The following is a 24,044-nucleotide window of genomic DNA, read 5'->3' as shown; positions in this document are numbered from 1 at the left end:
ACATGATCATTGTTGTGCTGTACATAACCTGAGCAGAGCTGTGGGAGGGGCCCAGCAGGCTCCACCCACTAAAGGCTGCCCACAGAAAACTACAGGAAGGGGAGGAGACAAGACCAGTCACCCTGCACAACGAGAGAGATCAGCAGTGACCAGTCTTTATTACAGGAGCTCCTGCACAGAGCCAACACTTCACATTGGAATCTTGCACAGATCTGTAAGATTTAAGTAAGAATAGACGTGCATCTTGTAATTTTTAGAAAATATTTTTTAATCCTGGAGTATAACTTTAAACTCTGCCCAATCACGCTCCCTCTATACATGTAGGTATATACGGTATGTTGGCCTATACCCCTGAGTGACTTCATGGCAAATAACTTGGATTTTGGTTCTTTTGACAGATCTGTGTGGAGAAATGTCCGGACCGTTTTCTCACGTACCTCACTGTTGCAACAACCCAGCAAAACTTTGACTACTACAAGAATTTCTGCAGATATGGCTTCAACGACTTCTCCAAGGTGATTCCATTTATAAAGCGGAAGCCCATGAAAATATAATACACAAATGAAAGTCACTTTGTAAACTTGACTTGGTTTCCGCCTCTTGCAATCTCCTATACAGCAGTACTACTAGGAGAGGGAGGTGTAGCACTGGGAGCCAATCAGGTGTGCTTCATAAAATTGTACTGGCAAGGAACTTGCTGGTGGGAGAAGAGAGCAGAGAGATGACTTGATAAGTCTGCTGCTTTCACGGCAGGCTGGGATGAAGAGACGACACCACTGTATTCCCTAAAGTAGTGTCATCTACCACAGCTATCTGGCATTTTCAGGTTTTGTAGCAGCTTGTCCTCTTGCTGGGGGTCTTGGCTTCTCCCACCAGCCACTACATCACTACAGGACAAGGTAAGGATGAAACCTATTCTTTTACAGCAGGGATATGCAATTAGCGGACCCCCAGCTGTTGCACAACTACAAGTCCCATCATGCCTCTGCCTCTGGGTGTCACGCTTGTGACTGTCGGAGTCTTGCTATGCCTCATGGGACTTGTAGTTCTGCAACAGCTGGAGGTCCGCTAATTGCATATCCCTGTTTTACAGGATAGGTTTGGTTTATTTTTGTGAGACCAGGTCACTTTAAAACTGAACTGTGGTCTAAACAAAAAACCCTTTGCAGTGGTGTCCCCCTTACTGCAAGAGTTCAATGCACGTTTATATCTAGAGGCAGAGAAGCAGGACTCTCTGTCCCAGCATGCTGCTGTGCTCACCTCTCCTCCCTGAAGCTTTGGTCCAGTGGAGGTCCCCCGGCGTCCTCAAATGCAGGGCTATCCTCCCTCTAGTGCAGTGGTCCTAAACCTTTTTAAAAACCAGGTACCGATTTTGTGGAAGACCATTTTTCCGCAAACTGGCAGCGGGGGGTGTTGAAGCTGTGCTTGAGCTGAACCGTGTACCACCGTACCCCTTACTGCAGCTGGGAATGGACAGCTGTTGAAGCGGTAAAGTGCTCTGGCAGTTCTCCATTCCCATATAAATTACTGGTGTTTGACCCGGTTGGTTCCTTACCGGCCACACGGATCAGTTGCCAGTCCGAGCCCACCCAGTTGTGTGACAATAGCAAATGAATATTCACTATTGTCACACTGATTCCCCTCCCGGCGAATCAGGAAGCAGATCTTGAGATCCGTTTCCTGATTGGCCGAAAGTAGAAGAGATCCTATTGGCCTAGGAGAAGGACGGAGGAGACGCGCGGCTGCTGTGATGCCGAGGAGGAGACGCAAGGGAAGCCCGGCCACTGCTGGGGTTGCTGTGTTCAGAGATTGACTTCACTTATTCTGGAGGATGTGGATGGTGTGCGTGGAGTGAGCAGACTGTCGCTGCACTGGAGTCCTGGGGAAGAGGAGTGATGGAGCAGGTGATAAAGTGAGTGGACTGTCATAAATGATGCGCAAGGTCACTGCACCGGAGTCCTGGGGGAGAGGAGTGATGGAACAGGTGATAAAGTGAGTGGACTGTCATAAATGATGCGCAAGGTCACTGCACCGGAGTCCTGGGGGAGAGGAGTGATGGAGAGCTCCTCTGACTACTCATCTGTATACATACCTCTAGTTTCCCCCCCCATCTTTTTACATGACTCTGATCCTGCCATGGGATAGGATGGTTTGTTTGTAAGAAAAGATGATGTTCTAGTGATCTGATTCCAATGTATCGGTGATCAGTGTGATGACTTGGACGGATGGCTCCTGGTCAGACTGGTCTGTGTGTATTGCGGATCTGCTGGTGGGAGAGCTGTCAGTGATTGGGTCACTCAGCTTCTCCGATCAGTTATGCTTCCTTATTCACCCCCCATCCTGTGCCCTCTCCCAGCCTTCCCTATAGGGGGAGGGAGGCCTGGGCGATCATCAATGGGAAGGTGGCAAGAGACTCCCCGTCTGTCCGTCCCCAAAATACTGAGCACCAGCCACCACTGGTTTTAATGGAGGGAACCTACTGGAGTATGAAATAAGTATTTCTCCATATTCTGACGCCCATAGACATAATGCGCATGTAATCCTTTCAGTGTGGGGTGCGGCATTGCAAAGGGGTGTTTTTTTTTTTTTTTTTATTGCAGCCAGCCCAGCATTCAGCTTAAAAGTTGAACTCCAGTAAACCTAAATATCCTGCCTTGCAGTGGGGCGGCACCTGCACTACAAGGAATAACAGCCTGTTTATGCTAGGGACTAGGAAATCATTTTATATACCTGATCCTCCACTCCCCTGGCAGAGGGCACTCCTCCCATGCTCTGTTGGTGGACTGTTCCTCAGCGTTCTTGTGTTCAGTGCAGGGCTGTGGTACCTCCATTGGCCTAGATGACGTCAAGCAGTGCCGGGACAAGGTCACCCGGTGCCCAGGGCGAAGATGCCCATCGCAGCCTCTCTGTGTCCATCAATACAGCCTCCCTGTGATCAAAAATAGCAGCCTTACTGTGCCCATCGCAGCCTCCCTGTGTCCATAAATACAGCCTCCATGTGACCAATAATAGCAGCCTTACTGTGCCCATTGCAGCCTCTCTGTGTCCATAATTTCACCTCACTTTGCCTATGACTACAGTCAGACTCACCATAGCCTGCCCTGGCTGGATCACACATCTCCTGCAGCAGCAGCACTGTTACATTGCTGGGTCTGTGTCTGTGTTCGGCGGCACGGGTCCCACCCCCCTAGACCGGCTCGTGTGATAGGCGGAGCATTACTTCAATCTGCTACCACATGAGCTGGTCTAGGGGGGCGGGATCGGCACCGCCGAACACACACGCAGACTCGGCTCCTTGACACACAGCGCCGGTCAGGAGACCGGCACTGTGTGACAAACAAGATGAGTAGGTGGGAGCGCGCCTGCAGCCCCGCCGCCCCAGGACAGGCGACCTGTAGCGTGGCCTCTACTGCGCCCCCCCTTCCTCCAGTAAATGGTCCCGCCCAGGGCACCCGGCCCTTCTGCCCACCCCTTGTACCGGACCTGACGTCAAGGGATCTTGGCCTGCCGGACCATAGGGGAGAAGAGACTGCAGGGACTGGTCTAGCAATGCAGAGGAGAATCAGGCAAGTAAAGCTGCTTTGCCAAGTCTCCTATACCTAAATGGGTCATTCACCCCTGTAGTGCGGGCACAGCCCCACTACATGGGAGGATTTGGTTTTCTTGGAGTTGAGCTTTACATTGGTTCTGGATTTTGGATGGCCGGTCTTTTGAGCTGAGTGTTACTGTGATGATTGCGTTTACATTATGTTGCTTTTTGACATGAAACCAAAAAGGAGAAAAACAAGAACAATGATCATGAAAAATCTTTGCATGTTTCTATCCTCCTGCTGAGCAAATTTCATTAGGTGGCCCTAAAAGAAACCTCTGCCCCTGCACTTCCCAACAAAACAAGATTTCCAGTTTTCCTGGGCACAGATGCATTAATAAAAGCATTATTTTTTCTTTTTATTCAAAATTTGGAACACTTATATTTTGGAGCATGCCATCACAAACTAGTGATGAGAAACCCAACATTGCCTACTAGCAGTCTCTAAGATTTTCAATCTGCTATCCATTCCATACGCCAATCTTCCTTTACGGTGGTGAGTTGCAACAAGCTGGTTTCACTGGCAGTCATTTTGAATGGGAAGGCGCCAATATTCGGCTCATTAACCGCTTGCCGACCAGCGCACTGCGATATACATCCGCACAATGGCACGGCTATGCAAATGGGCGTACAGGTACGTCCCCTTTAACTCGGTGCTTGGTAGACACGCGCGTGCCCGCGACTGTGGGACTCACAGATTCGATGTCCACCGGTGTCCCGCGATCGTGTCATGGAACTGCAGAACGGGGAGATGCCTATGTAAACAAGGCATTTTTATAGCACTGATCGCTGTATAAATGACAATGGTCCCAAAATAGTGTCAAAAGTGTCTGATGTGTCCACCTTAATGTCGAAGTAATGAAAAAAAATTATTAAAAAAATGCTATAAATCTATTCCCTATTTTTATAAACGCTATTGGCCAGATTCAGAGAGAGTTACGCCGGCGTATCAGTAGATACGAGGGCGTAACTCTGAATCTGCACCGTCGTAAATTTAAGTGTATTCGCAAATTGAGATACACTTAAATCTAGCCAAGATACGACCGCGGGCGCCGTCGTATCTTAGCTGTCTATTTAGGCCGGCCACTAGGGGCGTGTATGCTGATTTACGCCTAGAATGCGTAAATCAGCGAGATACGCCTATTCACGAATGTACGCTTGCCCGTCGCAGTAAAGATATGCCGTTTACGTAAGGTGTTTTCAGGCCTAAAGTTGTTCCACCAAAAGATGGCGCAGCCAATGTTAAGTATGGACGTCGGAACTGCGTAGAATTTTTAAATTTTTACGTTGTTTGCGTAAGTCGTCCGTGAATGGGGCTGGGCGTAATTTACCTTCACGTCAAAACCAATAAGTCTTTGTCGTGTAATTTGGAGCATGCGCACTGGGATATGTCCACGGACGGCGCATGCGCCGTTCGTTCAAAACGTTAATCACGTCGGGTCACGATTCATTAGCATAAAACACGCCCACCTCTTCACAATTTGAATTAGGCGCGCTTAGGCCGGCACATTTGCGCTACGCTGCCGTAACTTAGGACGCAAGTGCTTTGTGAATACAGCACTTGCCTCTCTAACTTATGGCGGCGTAGCGTATATGAGATACGCTACACCTGCCTAACGTTAGGCACGTCTACGTGAATCCAGCTATATAACTTTTGCGCAAACTAATCAATATACGCTATATATATATATATATATATTATTATTTAATTTTTTTCTTAACAAAAATATGAAGAAGAATACATATCGGCCTTAAACGGGTTTTCCGCCCATTTTTTAAGTTTATTAAAAGTCAGCAGCTACAAAAAGTGTAGCTGCTGGCTTTTAATAAACTGACACTTACCTGCTCCAGCGTTCCAGCGACGCGCCGGCCGGGGCTCCGCTCCTCTCTCTGGCCGGCGTCTTCATTGTCACTGTGGGCACCCGGCCGTGACAGCTTTTGGCTTCACGGCCGGGCACCCACTGCGCATGCGCGAGCGGCGTGGCGCCGTCCGATTGGACAGGCGCTCGCCTACAGGGAGGGGCTGTGAAAAGGCAATTAAGCTAATCGCCTTTCCAGCCCCTCGGCGGAAGGAGGAAGTGAGACAGGAAGTCCCCTTTTCCTGAAGCCCCCACTCCCCCCCCAAAAAAATGACATGCCAAATGTGGCATGTAAGGGGGCGAGGAGTGGGTTAAGAGGAAGTTAAATTTTTAGGTGGAACTCCTCTTTAACTGAGAAATATATTTTTTGTATATAATATTTTTTTGGGGGGGGGGGGTATTATTTAGTATAGCAAAAAGTAAAAAAAAATATTTATTTTTCAAAATTGTCTCTTTTGCGCTATAAAAAAAAAAGCAGAGGTAATCAAATACTACCAAAGGAAAGCTCTATTTGTGGCGGAAAAAAGGACGTCCATGTTGTTTGTGTGCAACATCGCATGACCGTAATTGTCAGTTAAAAGGACGCAGTGCCATATCGCAAAAAGTGCTCTGGTCAGGAAGGGGGTAAATTCTTCTGGGGCTGAAGTGGTTAATGTGTGCTGTAAACTGATCCAAAATGAATGGGCTGCATTAACGCTGTTCCTCTTTAACACGCGGTTTACAAAATGCAATAATGAATGTGCATTAACGCAATGCAATACAATTATTTTGTTTGATTACAACGCACTGTACAACCTTATCAAACTAAAAATAAATCTGTTTCCGCTTTTTCTCCCTGTTGGAAGTTGCTGTGTGTGATTTTGTGTTGCTGAAAATGTAATGCATTTGTATAATGTTTCAGAGCCCAGTGGAGGTGCTGAGAGATCAAGATTGTCCGGCCATGATCACTCCAAGCAAACCATGTGAGTACTGATCATAAGCTTTGGAGATTGACAACAAACAGGAAAAAATAAAAAACACATATGCAGTACATCTCTGATATACATGCTAGTTTCACTGGGGTAGATTCACAGACAAGATACGGCGTCGTATCTCTGAGTCCAGCCGGTCGTATCTATGCGCCTGATTCATAGAATCAGTTGCGCATAGATTTCTATTAGATCCGACCGGCGTAAGTCTCTTACGCCGTCGGATTGTAACTGCATTTTTCCTCTGACCGCTAGGGGCGTGTATGCTGATTTACGCGTCGAAATATGTAAATCAGCAAGATATGCGAATTCCCGAACGTACGCCCGGCCGACGCAGTACATTTACGCCGTTTACGTTGGGCTTTTCCCGGCGTATAGTTACCCCTGCTATATGGTGGCGTAAGTGCGGCGTACCAATGTTAAGTATGGCCGTCGTTCCCGCGTCGAATTTTGAATTTTTTACGTCTTTTGTGTAATTCGTCCGTGAATGTGGCTGGACGTCATTTACGTTCACGTCGAAACCAATGACGTCCTTGCGGCGTACTTTGGAGCAATGCACACTGGGAAATTCCACGGACGGCGCATGCGCCGTTCGGGAAAAATGTCAATCATGTCGGGTCAAGCCTAATTTACATAACACACGCCCACCTCTTTACTATTTGAATTAGGCGGGCTTACGCCGGCCTATTTACGCTACGCCGCCGCAACTTTCTTTTAAGAATACGGCACAAAAGAAACGCTGATCTACGTGAATCTACCCCACAGTGTTGTGCCTGCAGAAAACTGCCTGTGTATCCTGCCAGAAATCCAGGGAGCTTTTATTTTCCTGTTTTGAGCTGACAAAACGGTGTCTTTGCTGTACTGAAATCTCAGGCAAAGCTGTTAGCCCTTCTTGTCTATCCTAGGCTGGACTGCAGAGCACAACTTCTTATTTTTTTTTTTTTTTTTTTTTACCTCTGCAAAATAAGGGAGAGTTGTTCTGTAGAAGATAAAACGGACATCTGTTAGTCTTACAGCATAAGTGCTCAACCTGTGGCCCTCCAGTTGTTGTGCAAGTCCCATAATGCATTGCAAGCCACTGACCGTTACAGGCATGACTCCCAATGGCAGAAGCATGATGCGACTTGTAGTTTTGCAACAGCTGGAGGGCCACAGATTGAGCACCTATGTCTTACAACATAGCCTGGGATTTCAGTGCACACTGGACTTCTGGCAGATCAATGGGCATCTTTCTTTATGTACAGCATAAGACAACATGGGGAAATTTACATGTATTGCAGAGATGTGTTGATCTTTTTTCCCTGATATCCACTTAAAAAGAGAAACATAGAAAGTACATTCAATTATAATACTACAATTTTATAAAAAAAGGTTATTTTTGATTTCAATTATTTTTTTGGATAGTGGATGGGAAGGACAACTCTTAATTCCAATACTGTGCTACCTTCTGGTTGGAGGCACAGACTCCATGTCACATAGCTTCTCCTGGGTAGTGTCACCCTGTGGTGGAAAGGACATACTCCATGTCGCATAGCTCCTCTTGGGTGGTGTCTCCCTTTGGTGGGAAGAACATACTCCTAGCCATATAGCTTCTCCTGGGTGGTGTCATCCTGTTGTTGGAAGGATGATGCCATGTCACATAGCTCCTCCTGGGAGGTGTCTCCCTGTGGTGGGAAGAACATACTCCTAGCCATATAGCTTCTCCTGGGTAGTGTCACCCTGCGGTTGGGAGGACGATGCCATGTCACATAGCTCCTCCTGGGTGGTGTCACCCTGTGATGGGAAGAACATACTCCTAGCCATATAGCTTCTCCTGGGTAGTGTCACCCTGCGGTTGGGAGGACGATGCCATGTCACATAGCTCCTCCTGGGTGGTGTCACCCTGTGATGGGAAGAACATACTCCTAGCCATATAGCTTCTCCTGGGTGGTGTCACCCTGTTGTTGGAAGGATGATGCCATGTCACATACTATCACCCTGTGGTGGGAGGGACAGACTCCATGTCACACAGTTCCTCCTGGGTGGTGTCACCCTGTTGTTGGGAGGACGATGCCATGTTACATACTGTCACCCTGTGGTGGGAGGGACAGACTCCATGTCACACAGTTCCTCCTGGGTGGTGTCACCCTGTTGTTGGGAGGATGATGCCATGTTACATACTGTCACCCTGTTGTTGGGAGGACGATGCCATGTTACATACTATCACCCTGTGGTGGGAGGGACAGACTCCATGTCACACAGTTCCTCCTGGGTGGTGTCACCCTGTTGTTGGGAGGATGATGCCATGTTACATACTGTCACCCTGTGGTGGGAGGGACAGACTCCATGTCACACAGTTCCTCCTGGGTGGTGTCACCCTGTGATGGGAGGGACAGACTCCATGTCACATAGCTCCCTCCTGGTAAGGACACTTTTGTACCCTTTTTCATTTATGTTTGAATGTTCTCAGAAATGAGACTGAAGTTTAAAGTCGATGTAGGATGCACTAAGTCTAATGTATTATGTTTGGTTCTGCAGTCACCAGGAGGTGCTTCCCAGCTATTAATATTAAGAAAGGAGTGATTACTGTTGGCAATGAAACAACATTTGATGATGGAAAAGGTGACAAACGACGCAATGTGTCTGACCTGGTGGAAGGAGCCAAGTAAGTACAGACCCAACCAGCCCTAATGGTCTAACCACCCGGGCAGCCGTTCTGTCCTGGCACTTCTTTTGTGTCCTCACAATGCTTTCTGCATGTGTAAATCTTTCATAACATAATTATTCCTTTAGTCCCCAAGAACACTACAGTTTCTCCCTTTTCTGCTTAAGTATGACTTCTCTATAAATGACTTATCGGTTAAAAAAATAGAACATCTCCTGTATTCTTTAAGAATTTCAGGGTCAGTGCTACAGATTTATGTATCTGTTAGGCTTTGCTCTGCACTGTCATTGATCAAAAAAAGTTGATTTATGTATGGCAGACCAATGTTACTTATTAGAGCGGAACAATGGCAAGTGACATGTAAGTAGTGTCAGTATGCCTCCGAACATATCTCAGATGTTGTGTTTCTTTTTTCAGCCAAACCCAAACAAAAATGGATTTTATTTTAGATTTTTATTGTCTCTGCCCTTAAAGCGGAGCTCCACCCTAAAGTAGAACTCCCGCTGATCGGAACCCCCCCCCCCCCTCCGGTGTCTCATTTGACACCTTTCAGGGGGTGTAGATACCTGTCTAAAGACAGGTATTTGCACCCACTTCCGGCCACACAGTCTGGGGCAGACTGCGGGCATGATGTCACCTCCCGTACCCCCCCCCCACCTTGTTGTGTTCTGGGAACACTCGGCTCCCAGTAAACAGCGGGAGCCAATCGGCAGGCGTAGCGCGAGTCGCGCATGCGCCGTAGGGAACCGGGCAGTGAAGCCGGAGCGCTTCACTTCCTGGTTCCCTCACCGAGGATGGCGGGGGGGGGCAGCAGAGTGACGAGCGATCGCTCGTCCTCTGCTGCGGACGGCGCTGGACTCCAGGACAGGTAAGTGTCCTAATATTAAAAGTCAGCAGCTGCAGTATTTGTAGCTGCTGGCTTTTAATATTTTTTTTTTCAGCGGAGCTCCGCTTTAATTTCTTAGGAACTCCTAAAAAAATTTTAAAAATGGCTGGAGTTGTGATTTTTTAAAAATATACTGAACTTTGGTGGCTCTGGACATTGGCAGTAGATGGGGCGGCACCAAGCCTACAAATCTGCAAATTGTGGTAATTTTGTTTCCCGATTTTGAACCCCACATCTGAACATTGAGGCTAAGTTGGCACAAGATCTATAAAGGGCAGGGCTGACGGGAATTTCGAGAGGCTTTGGAATCATTATAGTTTTTAGTAAATGTAAAAATATTTCTCTGTTTTATGCAGTTAAAAGGTATATTATACTAAATATAACTGCATGACAAAATGGACGGCGATTGTATAAAAGAGATTATTATTCGTGTGTGTGTGTGTGTGTGTGTGTGTATTTTGATGTCTCAATACAACCCCGATCTTTACCTATACTGTATTGCATTGTGTATTCATAAGTGATGATCTGTTCTGTACAGGAAGGCCAACGTGGTGCTGGAGGCCCGGCAGGTGGCTATGAAGATCTTTGAGGATTACACTGTGTCCTGGTACTGGATAATCATGTAAGAACACCTTTACCCTCTCAAAGAATATACCTTATTATTATTTCAGGTACTTCAATTTACGCAGGGCTTTACATGCATTACATTTTACATTCACATGTGTCCCTACCCTCAAGAAGCTTACAACCTTAGGGACCTTACAACAAGGTCCCTAACGCACATTCCTACATATACTAGGGTACTAAAAAGAGGGTATTATAATGTGTGTATTTTATTTATTTTTTTGTCTTTCTCGTATAAATGGATGCCCAAAACCACTACACATTTCTTTGTTTTCCTCCGCAGAGGTCTTATCATTGCCATGTTGATCAGTTTATTATTTGTGGTCTTGCTGAGGTTTCTGGCTGGGATTATGGTGTGGGTGATGATTGTCTTGGTGATTGCAGTCATGGGATATGGTGAGTATGCCCCCCCCCCTTTTTTTTTTCTTTGGTAAAGTGCAGTGATGTGCCCATTTTTCTGTGTCTTTTTTAATTTATTTAAATGGCCTAACTGAACTCTAAGTTAAAATTGGCTACAGTAAATACATTTGCTCCCTGCGACAAATTAAAACAAGTCAGGGATGAGGGATGAGGGATGTGTCGCCAGCACATCAGTAAACTCAAAAATGGGGTCCAATGCTACATTGAGTGCATTACACCAAAGGATAGCGACGTTTTGGAGCCACACAGGAGTACTTCATCAAGCATGTGAGGGTCCCGTGTGGCTCCAAAATGTCATTATTCTTTGGTGTGATGTGATCAAGCTGGACTGTTAACCGCTTAACGACCGCCGCATGTACATATACGTCGGCAAAAGGGCACGGACAGGCAGAACGACATGCCCGCACGTCGCTGCCTAGACGTGGGTCGGGGGTCCGATCGGGACCCCCCCCCCCCCCCCGGTACATGCGACGGTCGGAAATCGTTGGGGAGCGATCCGGGACGAGGGGGCGGCTATTCGTTTCTAGCCGCCCCCTTGTGATCGCTCCCCGGAGCTGAAGAACGGGGAGAGCCGTATGTAAACACGGCTTCCCCGTGCTTCACTGTGGTGGCTGCATTGATCGTGTCATCCCTTTTATAGGGAGACTCGATCGATGACGTCAGACCTACAGCCACACCCCCCTACAGTTGTAAACACACACTAGGTGAAACATAACTCCTTCAGCGCCCCCTGTGGTTAACTCCCAAACTGCAACTGTCATTTTCACAATAAACAATGCAATTAAAATGCATTTTTTGCTGTGAAAATGACAATGGTCCCAAAAATGTGTCAAAATGGTCCAAAGTGTCCGCCATAATGTCGCAGTCACGAAAAAAAATCGCTGATCGCCGCCATTAGTAGTAAAAAAAAAAAAATTTAATAAAAATGCAATAAAACTATCCCCTATTTTGTAAACTCTATAAATTTTGCGCAAACCAACCGATAAACGCTTATTGCGATTTTTTTTTTTTTTTTACCAAAAATATGTAGAAGAATACGTATCGGCCTAAACTGAGGGGGAAAAAAATGTTTATATATATTTTTGGGGGATATTTATTATAGAAAAAAGTAAAGAATATTGAATTTTTTTCAAAATTGTCGCTCTATTTTTGTTTATAGCACAAAAAATAAAAACCGCAGAGGTGATCAAATACCACCAAAAGAGAGCTCTATATGTGGGAAGAAAAGGACGCAAATTTTGTTTCGGTACAACATTGCATGACCGCGCAATTACCAGTTAAAGCAGCGCAGTGCCAAATTGTAAAAACACCTCTGGGCATTTAGCTGCATATTGGTCCGGGGCTTAAGTGGTTAATGGAGTTTCATGGTGTGGTGGTGACACATCCCTTGTTCTGGTCACCAGCCGTCGGCCACTGCAGCACCCACCTTCTTTTCAGCCACTTTTAGGAAAGTGTTTGTTGCGCTGAAATGAATAAAAGTGGCGCACGCCATTTCATTAGTTCACATGATGGTGAGGCAGATTTGAGCACACTTACCAAAAATGTCCTTAGATTACAGCCCAGTCTCAATGCAATCTTCCCAAAGCACACATTCCTGTAGAGATGGCTGTAATTATAAATGGGGGCTGAAGCGACCACCGGCTGGAACCGTGTATAGCTAAACTAATGTCACCAGCATGCCAGGATCTCCAAAAATGGGTCCAAAACTTTAGACGATCACATAATTACAGCAGAAGGCTTTCTTTAAGTAGAAAAGTCTGTCTCCCACCAGCACATGGCAGAGAGACCCTTGCTTTATGTGTAGAAGTAGCGGCCTCTCTGCAGAGGTCCAATAAGCTCCTTCCTGAGTCAGAGCTAGTGCTCTCCATTCAGTAGGGAGCGTGAGCATGGTATTTCTATACCGCACTGAAGCACTGTCTGTAGAGTTGAATCAGAACGGATTGTGCTGTGGATTCCTTGTGCCTGAGTTGTGTTTTGTACCCTGTAAATGTAGTTGAACCAGTTATGGAGAATCTGCTGATGTTTGTCTTTTGCAGGAATATTCCACTGCTACATGGAGTATGCTCGGTTGAAGGATGCATCTGGATCGGATGTGAGCCTAAAGGACATTGGGTTTCAGACTGATTTCCGGGTCTACCTACACCTGAGGCAGACATGGCTGGCATTCAGTGAGTCTACAGGCTATGTAATGGAAATAAGTGGGAGGCGCTGGATGATAAAAGGAGCTGGCTATTTGTGTATAAGCAATAGTAGTGTTGAAAGGTTTTGATGCAGTGTGTATATCCATATTACATTGGTGGGAGATTAGTCTGGAATTGTGTGGGTACAGGTTGTGTTTGTGGATGAGGTGCTGGCACTGTGTACAGGTATGGTGGAGATGGGAGGCGCTGGCACTGTGTGGGTACTAGTTAGGTTGGTGGTGGGGGAAGCTGGCACACTGTGGGTACTGGTTGGATTGGTTGTAGGGGGGGCTGGCACACTGGTCGGATTGGTGGGGGGCTGCCACTCGGTGGGTACTGGTTAGTTTGGCGGTAGGAGTGTCTGGGTACTGGTTGGGTTGGTGGTAGGAGGTGTGGGTACTGGTTAGGTTGGTGGGGGCTGGCACTATGTTGGTACTGGTTAGGTTGGTGGTAGGTGGGGCTGGCATTATGTTGGGGCTGGCATGGTGTTTAGTACAGGCTATGTTGGTAAGAGAGGCTGACACACTGTGGGTGCTGGTTAGGTTGGTGGTAGGAGGGGCTGGCGCTGTGTGGGTACTGGTTAGGTTGGTGGTAGGAGGTGTGGGTACTGGTTTGGCTGGAGGGGGGCTGGCACTGTGTGGGTACTGGTTAGTTTGGTGGTAGGAGGGTCTGGAACTGTGTGGGTACTGGTTGGGTTGGTGGTAGGAGGTGTGGGTACTGGTTAGGTTGGAGGGGGGCTGGCACTGTGTGGGTACTGGTTAGTTTGGTGGTAGGAGGGGCTGGCACTGTGTGGGTACTAGTTAGGTTGATGTGGGGGTTGGCACTGTGTGGGTACTGGTAGGTTGGTGGAAGAAGGGGTGGGTACTGGTTGGGTTGGTGGGGGGCTGGCACTGTGTAGGTACTGGTTAGTTTGGTAGGAGGGGCTGGAACTGTGTGGGTACGGGTTGGTGATGGGTGGTGTGGGTACTGGTTAGGTTGGTGGGGGGCCGGCACTGTGTGGGTACTGGTTAGTTTGGTGGTAGGAGGGGCTGGCACTGTGTGGGTACTGGTTGGGTTGGTGGTCGTAGGTGTGGGTACTGGTTAGGTTGGAGGGGGGCTGGCACTGTGTGGGTACTGGTTAGTTTGGTGATAGGAGGGGCTGGCACTGTGTGGGTACTAGTTAGGTTGATGTGGGGGTTGGCACTGTGTGGGTACTGGTAGGTTGGTGGAAGGGGTGGTTACTGGTTGGGTTGGTATAAGGGGCTGGAACTGTGTGGGTACGGGTTGGTGATGGGTGGTGTGGGTACTGGTTAGGTTGGTGGGGGGCCGGCACTGTGTGGGTACAATTTAGGTTGGTGGGGTGCTGGCACTCTGTTTAGTACAGGGAGAGGCTGACATACTGTGGGTACAGATTATTTTGGTGTTAGGTGGATGGCACTCTAGGGTGGAGGGGGAGATGGGCTACAGAGATGGGAGGGATGGGTCCCATGTGCCATTTCTGTGTGTATTCTGGGACATCTCTAATCCTGCACTTCTTCTCCTCTTTGTACAGTGATTATTCTATGCATCATGGAGGTGGTTATTATTCTGATCCTCATCTTTCTCAGGAAAAGGATTATGATTGCCATTGCACTCATTAAAGAAGCCAGCAGGTGAGCAGGGGTGGTTGGTAAAACAATGTAACCGGTTCCGTGTTCACTGTGGAGGGATGCAGAAAAGTGTCGGTGCTTATAAATGAGTAGTGGTAATAATAAAGTAGACATCAATGTGGGCATTAGAATGTGTATTGTATCCTGATTCTGCTCCTTCTCTCTCCTCAGGGCGGTCGGTCATGTGATGTGTTCCCTGCTTTTCCCTCTTGTCACCTTCCTGCTGGTGTGTCTCTGCATCGCCTATTGGGCCATCACTGCAGTGTATCCTTCCTCATCCCGCACCATCGTCACACCCCACTCTTCACCATAACAGCTCACATTCATTGGAAAGTATTTCACATGCCGCACCAGGAAAGATCCACAACCATCTCAGGTGCTGGCATGCCTTCTGCGCCAAAGCAGTCGCTGTGCCTGGCTAAAAAACATGTCAAAGTAGGATTTGTTCTTACTAGGTATATTAAAGTTGGATTATTTTGCATCTCGGTATGCAGAATTCCTGTTTATACAAGTGACATCCAGTGTAAGCTCCCTTGAGATCCTGGCAGACAACCCAACGCCTGGTCCACAGACGCCCTTCTATTTGGTATACACGTTAGAGAAGATCCTATTTTTGACCCATATGAAAATCCAGTTGCCAGTTGCACTGCGTACACAGGTATGAGTCAAAAGTACAGCAACTCAAGGAAGGTTCATAAAACAGAGAACCCAGCAATAAATAATATTTAGAGAACATGGAGGATCCCTCAACAGCAGTGGGTAAGACTCCAAAGCTAGCTGTCTGCCAGACACCTGAACCCCCACTAAGATTTTCATATAATGATCGTATTGCGTCTAAAGGCCAACTTTTTCCAGCTTTGGATGGGCAGCATTGGATTGAGATACTAGCTCCCTCCTTACATTTTGGCAACTCCAATAGCAAGATTCTCCAGTTTATGTATATTTGCCCCTTCCACAAGTTTGATATTGCTGTTGCTTGTAGAGTAACTTTTGCTGTGACTTGCGTGTTGGGTTTCATAGGAGGAGATTTGAAAGAACTTTGTTTTCTTAAAGAATCCTACTTGTTTAGATGGATGCAGCATCGGTCCCCCGCCGGCTCTAAGGGCAAGAACTGAGAGATCAAACACTACTGATCTCTCGGTTCTCAGTGCTCCGTGAGCAGAGAGCTGGTGACTGTAAGCCACCGCTGTCTGCTCTGCCCCCCCTTACTGGAGCTCTTGGCTGTGGAGGGGGTAGGATGGGCTGACTCAGGCTCTCAGCGGCCCGCTGAGTGGCTGAGCCAGGTGCCAGTCCACGGTTCTAGATCTTTTACCCAACCTGGACAGGCTCTATGATGTCACCCGACAGCGGGCTTCAGAGCGAACTGCACTCCTGTGATCCACAGCAGAAGTACAGCCAACAGTGCTTTGTACTTCTCCTTTAGCACAACTGGCACACTCAAAATATGGTGCATCTGTGCATGGTAACCAACCAGCTTCTTGCTTCACCTTGTTCAATTGAGCTTTGACAATAAAACCTGGAAGCTGATTGGTTTCTATGCAGAGCTGCACCAGATTTTGCACTCTCCAGTTTTAGTAAATCCCTGTAAATCGTTCGTGGAGTCAGAACACCTGCAGCAAAATATGATTAGTCAGAGATATAGAGTTTGATTTACTAAGAACAAGTAGACTGTGTACTTTGCAAAGTGCAGTTGCGTTCTGCACGTAAATTTAGGTAAAGCTTGACTTTGCAAAGAATACCCCATCATGTGTAAGGGGAAAAAAAAAGCATTTTTACTTGCATATGACTGGATGATGGAAGTCAGATTCGGCTCATTTACTTACTGACAGGGGTTTACAAACTGCGTAGACAGATATGAGTCAAAAGTACAGCAACTCAAGGAAGGTTCATAAAACTGACAACCCACAGCAATAAAATAATATTTAGAGAACATGGAGGATCCCTCAACGGCAATGGGTAAGACTCCCAAGCTAGCTGTCTGCCAGACACCTGAACCCCCACTAAGATTTTCATAGAATCGTGAGAAGGAAAACAAAGGTGATGAGAAAAAAAAGAGGTAGCCCAAACCAGCAAGGAATAGTTGGCTTGATAGTTGTCGGCCATGCCAAAGAGCTCTAGGCAGGACCCTTGTTGGTCCTGCAGATCCTGATAAGCAGTAGAATAGAAAAAGATTGACCATTAATACCACATGTGACGCACCCTTTCCTCCCTATGGTAGAAAAAAGCTGTAAGGCAATCCATGTGTTCAATGTCATTAATTTTAGACAGCCATGGAGAAACGGGAGGAGTGACGAGTAGTTTCCACAAGGCATGCAAGCCCTAGCTGCACTCAGCAAATGTACCGTGAGTGAGGATTTCCCTAGTCCGTCTTTCAGGACAGCCACCATAGAGAGATCCCGGCTCCCCTCTCAGGAAACACCACCTTCCATTACAAGATTTAAGCCTCATCCTCCCACCAGCCCCTCAGTTATAGTGTTTCTTCCGGTGGGGAGACACCGCTATGGAGCTGGGGAGGCTGAGGCAGTGCTTTTCTGAGAGGGAGGCCAGGAGGAGCTCTGGGGGATCTCTCTCCCTCCTTTGTTTAGATTGTGGCTGGGTCGGCTAGGGAGCCAGTTTACCTGTGCGGTCGCATGCTGCGCATCCCAGCGTCTCTTGGGGAAAGAAGAAAGCTAGGAGGTATGTGTTTCTTCCACCCAGGGGGGCGCTGTGGGAAGTGTTCCAGGTCCCCCCTGCATTAGCAGCCAGCGTGGATGACGGGCGATGTCAAGTCCGGTTGGGGGCGGGCTCTTCACTCGGGGCCGTGTCTTCCGGTTCCGGACGTGGCCTAGAAAACGGACCAGGCGTTCGGCTGGTGCGGACTTTCCTATAGCTGGTACGGTCAGCACGTGGAGGCCAGTGACCACTCGTCCTCAACGGGAAATGTCGGAGGCAGAGGCTTCAAAGGCAGCTCCTGGGGATAACGGCACCAGCCACTCTAGGGTAAGTGGAACCCTGAGGTGGTGTTCCCTTACCTGTTCCCCGTTAGCTCCACATGTGTTGTTCCCTTCCTGGTGGTCAGTGTAGAGAGGAGTGAGTCTGGGACCCTGGTGGTAGTTGGTCCTGGGGGGTGGCACTCCTGCTGATCCTTGGTAATAGCGCTGGTGGGCCCTAGATTATGCCGCTGCCTCTCTCTCTTTGTTTCAGAAAGCTAAGAGTAAATCGCCCCATGGGTCTAAGAAGTGTCCCGTATGCAGAACCACAATGGGGGATTCCTGGGCCAAGGCACTCTGTAGGGAGTGTATTGAGGGGCTAGTAAGAGAGCAGACAGCAGAGCAGGGTGTGGATCTGGCGGGGCGGCTGTTAAAGAGCTTTCGTGCACTTTTCAATCCTTTCAGGCACTGTTTTCTAGTTTCCAGTTGCCCCAGCCCCAGAGCAACCCTCCACCAGCACAGCAAGGTGTTACTCCCAACCTAACGGCGGTTCTCCCTAGTAGTGGTGAGAAGCCGGAAGGTTCCAGAGAGGAAATTGAGGAAGAAGCAGACATCGTCGTTTCAGATTCTAAGGGAGAATCGGATACAGAGGGGGTGGACGGGGAGTCCACAAAAACCTTGCAGCACAAACTTTCCCTTGAGGAGGTGGATGATCTCTTGGGAGCTATCCACACCACTTTAGGAGTTCAGGAAGAAAAGAAGGCGTTGTCACTGCACGATCAGATGTACAGGGGCTTGGGGGAACAAAAGAGGGTGTTCCCGGTCCATGATGTTTTGGTCGATGCCATCAAGAAAGAATGGCAAGATCCTGAAAGGAAACCTTGGGGGTGCTTTCTGACCCCCATGGATAAAAGGATGGATTCACTCCTGAAGAAATCCTGGGACTCGTCATAGGGGAACCTTAAACCTGCTATGGCAGCCACTGTGGTGGCCCGCAATATGGAGTACTGGCTTAGACCGCATTCACATCTAGGCGTTTTTACGCCTGTACCGCTACGCCGCTGCCGCCAGAGGGCTGGAAATACATGTCCCTCTATGGAGATGGTTCACATCTCCACGCCGAACGCCTGACGCCTATCGCCTGAAAAAAGGTCCCGAACCTTTTTTTCAGGCGTCTTTCGGCGTTTCGGCTAGGAGATGGGAAGAATCTCTCATAGAGGGGGTCATTCTGGGGCACATCTGGGCGGACAATACCGGCGTTTTGTCGCCGCAAATCGCGGTACAAAACGCCGCTATTTGTACCGCGATTTGCGGCGACAAAACGCTGCGATTTCGTCCGCCTAGATGTGAATGGAGCCTTACTCAAAGACACATATTGAAGCAGGAACAGCGAAGGAGACTATTCTCTCCTTTTTCCATGCTGCTCAAAGGGGTGGCTTACCTTGCGGACGCTTCAGCAGAATCTGTGCGCTTGTCCGCAAGATCCGCAGCCCTGACCAATTCAGCAAGGAGAGCCTTGTGGCTTAAAACATGGCAGGGGGACAGTGCGTCCAAGGTAAAGCTCTGTGGAATTCCTCACTGGGGATTTGCTGTTTGGACCTGGTTTTGGAGTCTGTCTTGGATCGGACAAAAAGAAGGCGTTTCCCATTAAAAAGAAATGTGGGGAACAGTCTAAGAGGAAGTTTCGACCTCAAAGGAAGTCGGAAGCCCCTAAAACCGATCACCAAAAGCAGGTGTAGGAACAGAAGGGAAAAGGCCGGGGGGATTTTTCGCCCTTTTGAACAGCCCAAAAAAAAATAACAGTGACTGGGTCACGGTGGGAGGAAGGTTGGGGATCTTCATTAAGTATGCATTAAGATGAAAAGACAAAAATCTTTAAGGTCTTCCAGGATAGTCATGAAGCTGCTACAAGGTATGTAACCTCTAGGTGCTCACATTTTAATTATATAATCTGTCTTGAAAGTTGTTGTTTTTTTTATCTAGAAAGTAATAGTCGTACTTTTAAGCTGATGACACCACTTCACATTGCACCGTATGGAACTAAATTGTGACTTTTAGCAGAAAAACACAATCTCAAATTATTTTCATCCTTGACTCGCTCACACAGCTTCCTCTCCACATCTAATGAGGCCGTATACAAGATTTTTAATGAAACTGTGTGTGATTATTCTAGCAAAAGATGTGACCCAGAGGTAAGTCCACCCCCCAGCAATCCGTAAAAGCCAATGCCTGCTACATCTATGCCGGAGAGAGAGCTGGTGCTGGACAATGCCATCTGAATGACTTGGGCTGGGGGGCGAGTTCCTGGCAATACTCTTGAGAGAACTTGGCTCCTTCTCTCTGATGGAACAGTTGGATTGGTGGTGAAATTTCAAAATGGGCAATTATAAATTGAACGTTGATTCCTGCACTTAAACAGTTGCCAGAGTGTGATATCTTACGAAGATTCTTACTAAATTACCATTCATTGAAAAAAATAAAAGCTTACCTAATTCTACCAGTACAGATGCAGGTTGATACAACTAAAGTTGCTTGTAATCTGCAAATATGTCCCCTGATCTTGTGGTCTATTGCTGGATCAAAGAACATCCAAATGTCTGTAGATATCCCCAACCATGATCAACCATCTCTTCTGGCCAAGCTCTGTGAGGTGGGAAGTCGGCTACAATGATCCCTTCCCAATTGATCTCTGTTGCATTTCCTAAGAGGTCACCGCTAAGGATGTCACTAGAAGCGCCACCTCTGCTCTCTAGGTAAGAACATGAACATAGATTTTTGCAGTGCTTGTTTGCCAGAGGTGATCCAGGATCATTAAGGCGGAGGTTCACACAAAAAGTGAACCTCCGCTTTTTGGATCCCCCCCCCCCTTCGGTGTCACATTTGGCACATTTCAGGGGGGAGGGGGGTGCAGATACCTGTCTAAGACAGGTATTTGCACCACTTCCGGGTTCTGAGTACCGTGGGAGTCTAGCCCCTTTACGTCACCCCCTCCCCGCTGTCTTCTGGGAAACGATGTTCCCAGGAGAGAGCGGGGACCAGTAACGGCGCGCCGCGATCCTCATGCGCAGTAGGGAATCGGGCAGTGAAGCCGCAAGGCTTCACTTCCTGATTCCCTCACCGAGGATGGCGGCGAAAGCTGCCGAGGACCGAGCGTTTGCTCAGCCTCGTCTGCTGACATCGCGGGCGCTCTGGACAGGTAAGTGTCCATTTTTTTAAAAGTCAGCAGCTGCAGTATTTGTAGCTGCTGGCTTTTAAAATAAAAAAAAATCGGGTGGACCTCCGCTTCCACTTCAGCACACGCCACTTTCACCCCCTTCCTTCCCAGGCCAATTTTCAGCTTTCAGCGCTGTCAGAATTTGAATGACAATTGCGCAGTCATGCAACACTGTACAAAAAATGTTTTATCCTTTCTTTTGAGATCAAGTTTTATTTTGGCATTTAACCACTTAAGACCCGGACCTTTAGGCAGCTAAAGGACCCGGCCAGTTTTTGCGATTCGGCACTGCGTCGCTTTAACTGACAATTGCGTGGTTGTGCGACGTGGCTCCCAAACAAAATTAGCGTCCTTTTTTTCCCACAAATAGAGCTTTATTTTGGTGGTATTTGATCACCTCTGCGTTTTTTTTGTTGCACTATAAACAAAAATAGAGGGACAATTTTGAAAAAAAATCAATATTTTTTACTTTTTTCTATCATCAATATCCCCCAAAAATATATAAAACATTTTTTTTTCCTCATTTTAGGCCGATACGTTTTCTTCTACCTATTTTTGGTAAAAAAAAAAATATCGCAATAAGCGTTTATCTATTGGTTTGCGCAAAATGTATAGCTTTTACAAAAAAGGGGATAGTTTTATTGCATTTTTATAAAACAAAAATGTTTTACTACTAATGGCGGCGATCAGTGATTTTTTTTCATCACTGCGACATTGTGGTGGAGACTTAGGGAAAATTTTGACACATTTTTGGGACCATTGTCATTTTCACAGCAAAAAAATGCATTTAAAATGCATTGTTTACTGTGAAAATGACAGTTGCAGTTTGGGAGTTAACCACAGGGGGCACTGATGGGGTTATGTATGACCTCGTTTGTGTTTCTAACTGTAGGGGGTGTGGCTGTAGGTGTGACGTCATCGATTGTGGTTTACACACAGCTCTCCCTTTTCTTCAGCTCCGGGGACTGATCGCGGGACTCCAGCGGCGATCGGGTCCGCGAGTCCCGCGGCCACGGAGCTTCGGACCGGGTTGCGTGCACGCGCCCGCACAGCTGGGCTTTAAGAGCCATGTACGTGGATGTGCCCAGCCGTGCCATTCTGCCGACGTATATCGGAGTGAATGGGTCCTTAAGTGGTTAATCGACACTGGGTTATTATTTTTTGCTAAACAAATGAAAAAAAAGACTATAAATGCTTGAAATTTTTTTTTTTTCTCTGTTATAAAATTTTGCAAATAACTAATTTTTCTCACTGATGGGGCTGCATTGATAATCAGAACACTGATGATCAGTGCCCTGATTATCTATCTGTGTACAGGCCCCCTGTCATACTTGCCGGTTACCGGCCCTCCTCTCCTTCTGCTGTGACAGCACACGAGGAAAGAAATGCTGATAACCGGTAAGTTTTTGCTTACTTTTGATCAGCTGGGATTGGACACAGCTGTTCACATGGTAAAGGGCCACTGTGATTGGCCCTTTACCACAATCTGTGATCAGCTGTATCCGATGGACCCCTTCCAAGAACATTAAAGCCGCGCTGTAGCGGTCTTTGGGCTATAGCGTAAGCATGAAGTGGTAATCTAAAACGAGACTGGGGAATAATTATCAATTCCATCTTTCAGCAAAGCAAAGCTAAACCACAGCAAAGGGACAGATTTACTTTTAACAGTTCAACTTCATTTGTACAATAGATGTGTATCTTGTAATGCTTGATAAGGGTTCTTCTGTTTTTCTCTTGTATAGAAGCAGGTTTATTGAAAGCCATTGGATTAAATGTAAATGTTGATCCAGTGGATGGGGAAGATCTGATGTTCAGATGTCAGTTGAGGTCTGAGCATCATCTATTTTAGCCACAAGATTATCTGTCTGGAAGCCTCGGATGGAGACGTGGGAGCGACATTCTGCTGCTTTGTACTTCCTCTTCCTTTTTTTGACTCTAGTAATAAATATCCTTTAAGTCATAAGATAAAGAATTTCCTATAAAAATAAATAAATCATTATTAACGTTCTGACATTTGAACCTTTGCCCTTTTAAGAACATGACACAAATAAGTGGAACTCTCAAGAAAAGGGAAGGGATTTATAACATTCCAATTATAAAATAGGATCTATTCTAAGCCTATAAACCTTGGGCTAGATTCAGGTAGCTGTTACGGCGGCGTATCTCCAGATACGCCGCCGTAATTTGAAATCTGCGCCGGCGTATCGTTACGCCGATTCTCAAAGGCAGTTACGCTCAAAAAATAGGCTTCCTCCACCGACGTAACTTGAATACGGCGGCGTAAAATTTTGTGCAATTCTACGCTGGCCGCTAGGGGCGCTTCCGTTGTTTTCGGCGTAGAATCTGAAAATGACCTAGATACGCCGATTTACAAACGTACGTACCCCCGGCGCAATTTATTTACGTCGTTTACGTTAGGCTTTTTCGACGTAAGGTTGCTCCTGCTATTAGGTGGCGCAGCCAATGTTGAGTATGGACGTCGTTCCCGCTTCGAAATTTTAATTTTTTACGTCGTTTGCGTAAGTCGTTCGCGAATAGGGCTGGACGTAATTTACGTTCACGTCGAAAGCAATGACGATTTGCGGCGGAATTTCGAGCATGCGCACTGGGATTCTTTCACGAACGGTGCATGCGCCGTTCGTAAAAAACTTAAAATACACGGGGTCAACCTTAATTTAAATAAAACACACCCCCTCATCATCTTTTGAATTACGCGCGCTTACGCCAGCCCCATTTACGCTACGCCGCCGTAAGTTAGGAGGCAAGTGCAAGTCCTGGCGGGGGGCGCATAGCTGCTAATCCTCCATTTTTATTTTTTTTGCTTGTGGGTATAATGACAAACTAATGCTCACCAGGGTGACTTTTAATTGCTGTCTTAAAGTGAATGTAAACCCTCACATATAGCCAGTGAAGTAAACGGCCTCAGATGATACAGAGATGAAACAAATCTCCCTAAATAAGTTTTACATTTATATCTGCTGTCTTTAGCTTTATAAACTGTTTAGAAAGTACACGTCCTGTTAGAATTTTCTCTTCCTGTTCCAGCAGGGGGAGGGGAGTCTTTCCATACACTGTGAGACAGAGGATTGGAGGAAAGGCGCACACACACACCCCCTCTCCACA

General features: G+C 47.1%; 1 protein-coding gene across 3 annotated transcripts in view; it reads left to right on the top strand.

The window, feature by feature from the left end:
• SLC44A2 (solute carrier family 44 member 2) overlaps positions 1 to 24,044 on the top strand; it is a 156,599-nt gene that overhangs the window by 104,683 nt on the left and 27,872 nt on the right. For all 3 annotated transcript variants that reach the window (XM_040346430.1, XM_040346428.1, XM_040346429.1), the window contains exons 6-14: positions 399 to 515; positions 6,350 to 6,410; positions 8,934 to 9,060; positions 10,485 to 10,568; positions 10,854 to 10,966; positions 13,027 to 13,158; positions 14,702 to 14,801; positions 14,970 to 15,062; positions 19,815 to 19,899. In XM_040346430.1, the coding sequence (XP_040202364.1) occupies positions 399 to 515; positions 6,350 to 6,410; positions 8,934 to 9,060; positions 10,485 to 10,568; positions 10,854 to 10,966; positions 13,027 to 13,158; positions 14,702 to 14,801; positions 14,970 to 15,062; positions 19,815 to 19,899 (912 nt within the window). The remainder of the gene's footprint in view (positions 1 to 398; positions 516 to 6,349; positions 6,411 to 8,933; positions 9,061 to 10,484; positions 10,569 to 10,853; positions 10,967 to 13,026; positions 13,159 to 14,701; positions 14,802 to 14,969; positions 15,063 to 19,814; positions 19,900 to 24,044) is intronic.

The sequence above is a fragment of the Rana temporaria genome, chromosome 3 (genome assembly GCF_905171775.1).
Source record: "Rana temporaria chromosome 3, aRanTem1.1, whole genome shotgun sequence".
In the NCBI taxonomy this organism is placed as follows: Eukaryota; Metazoa; Chordata; class Amphibia; order Anura; family Ranidae; genus Rana; species Rana temporaria.
This window is presented reverse-complemented; position numbering and strand designations above follow the sequence as displayed.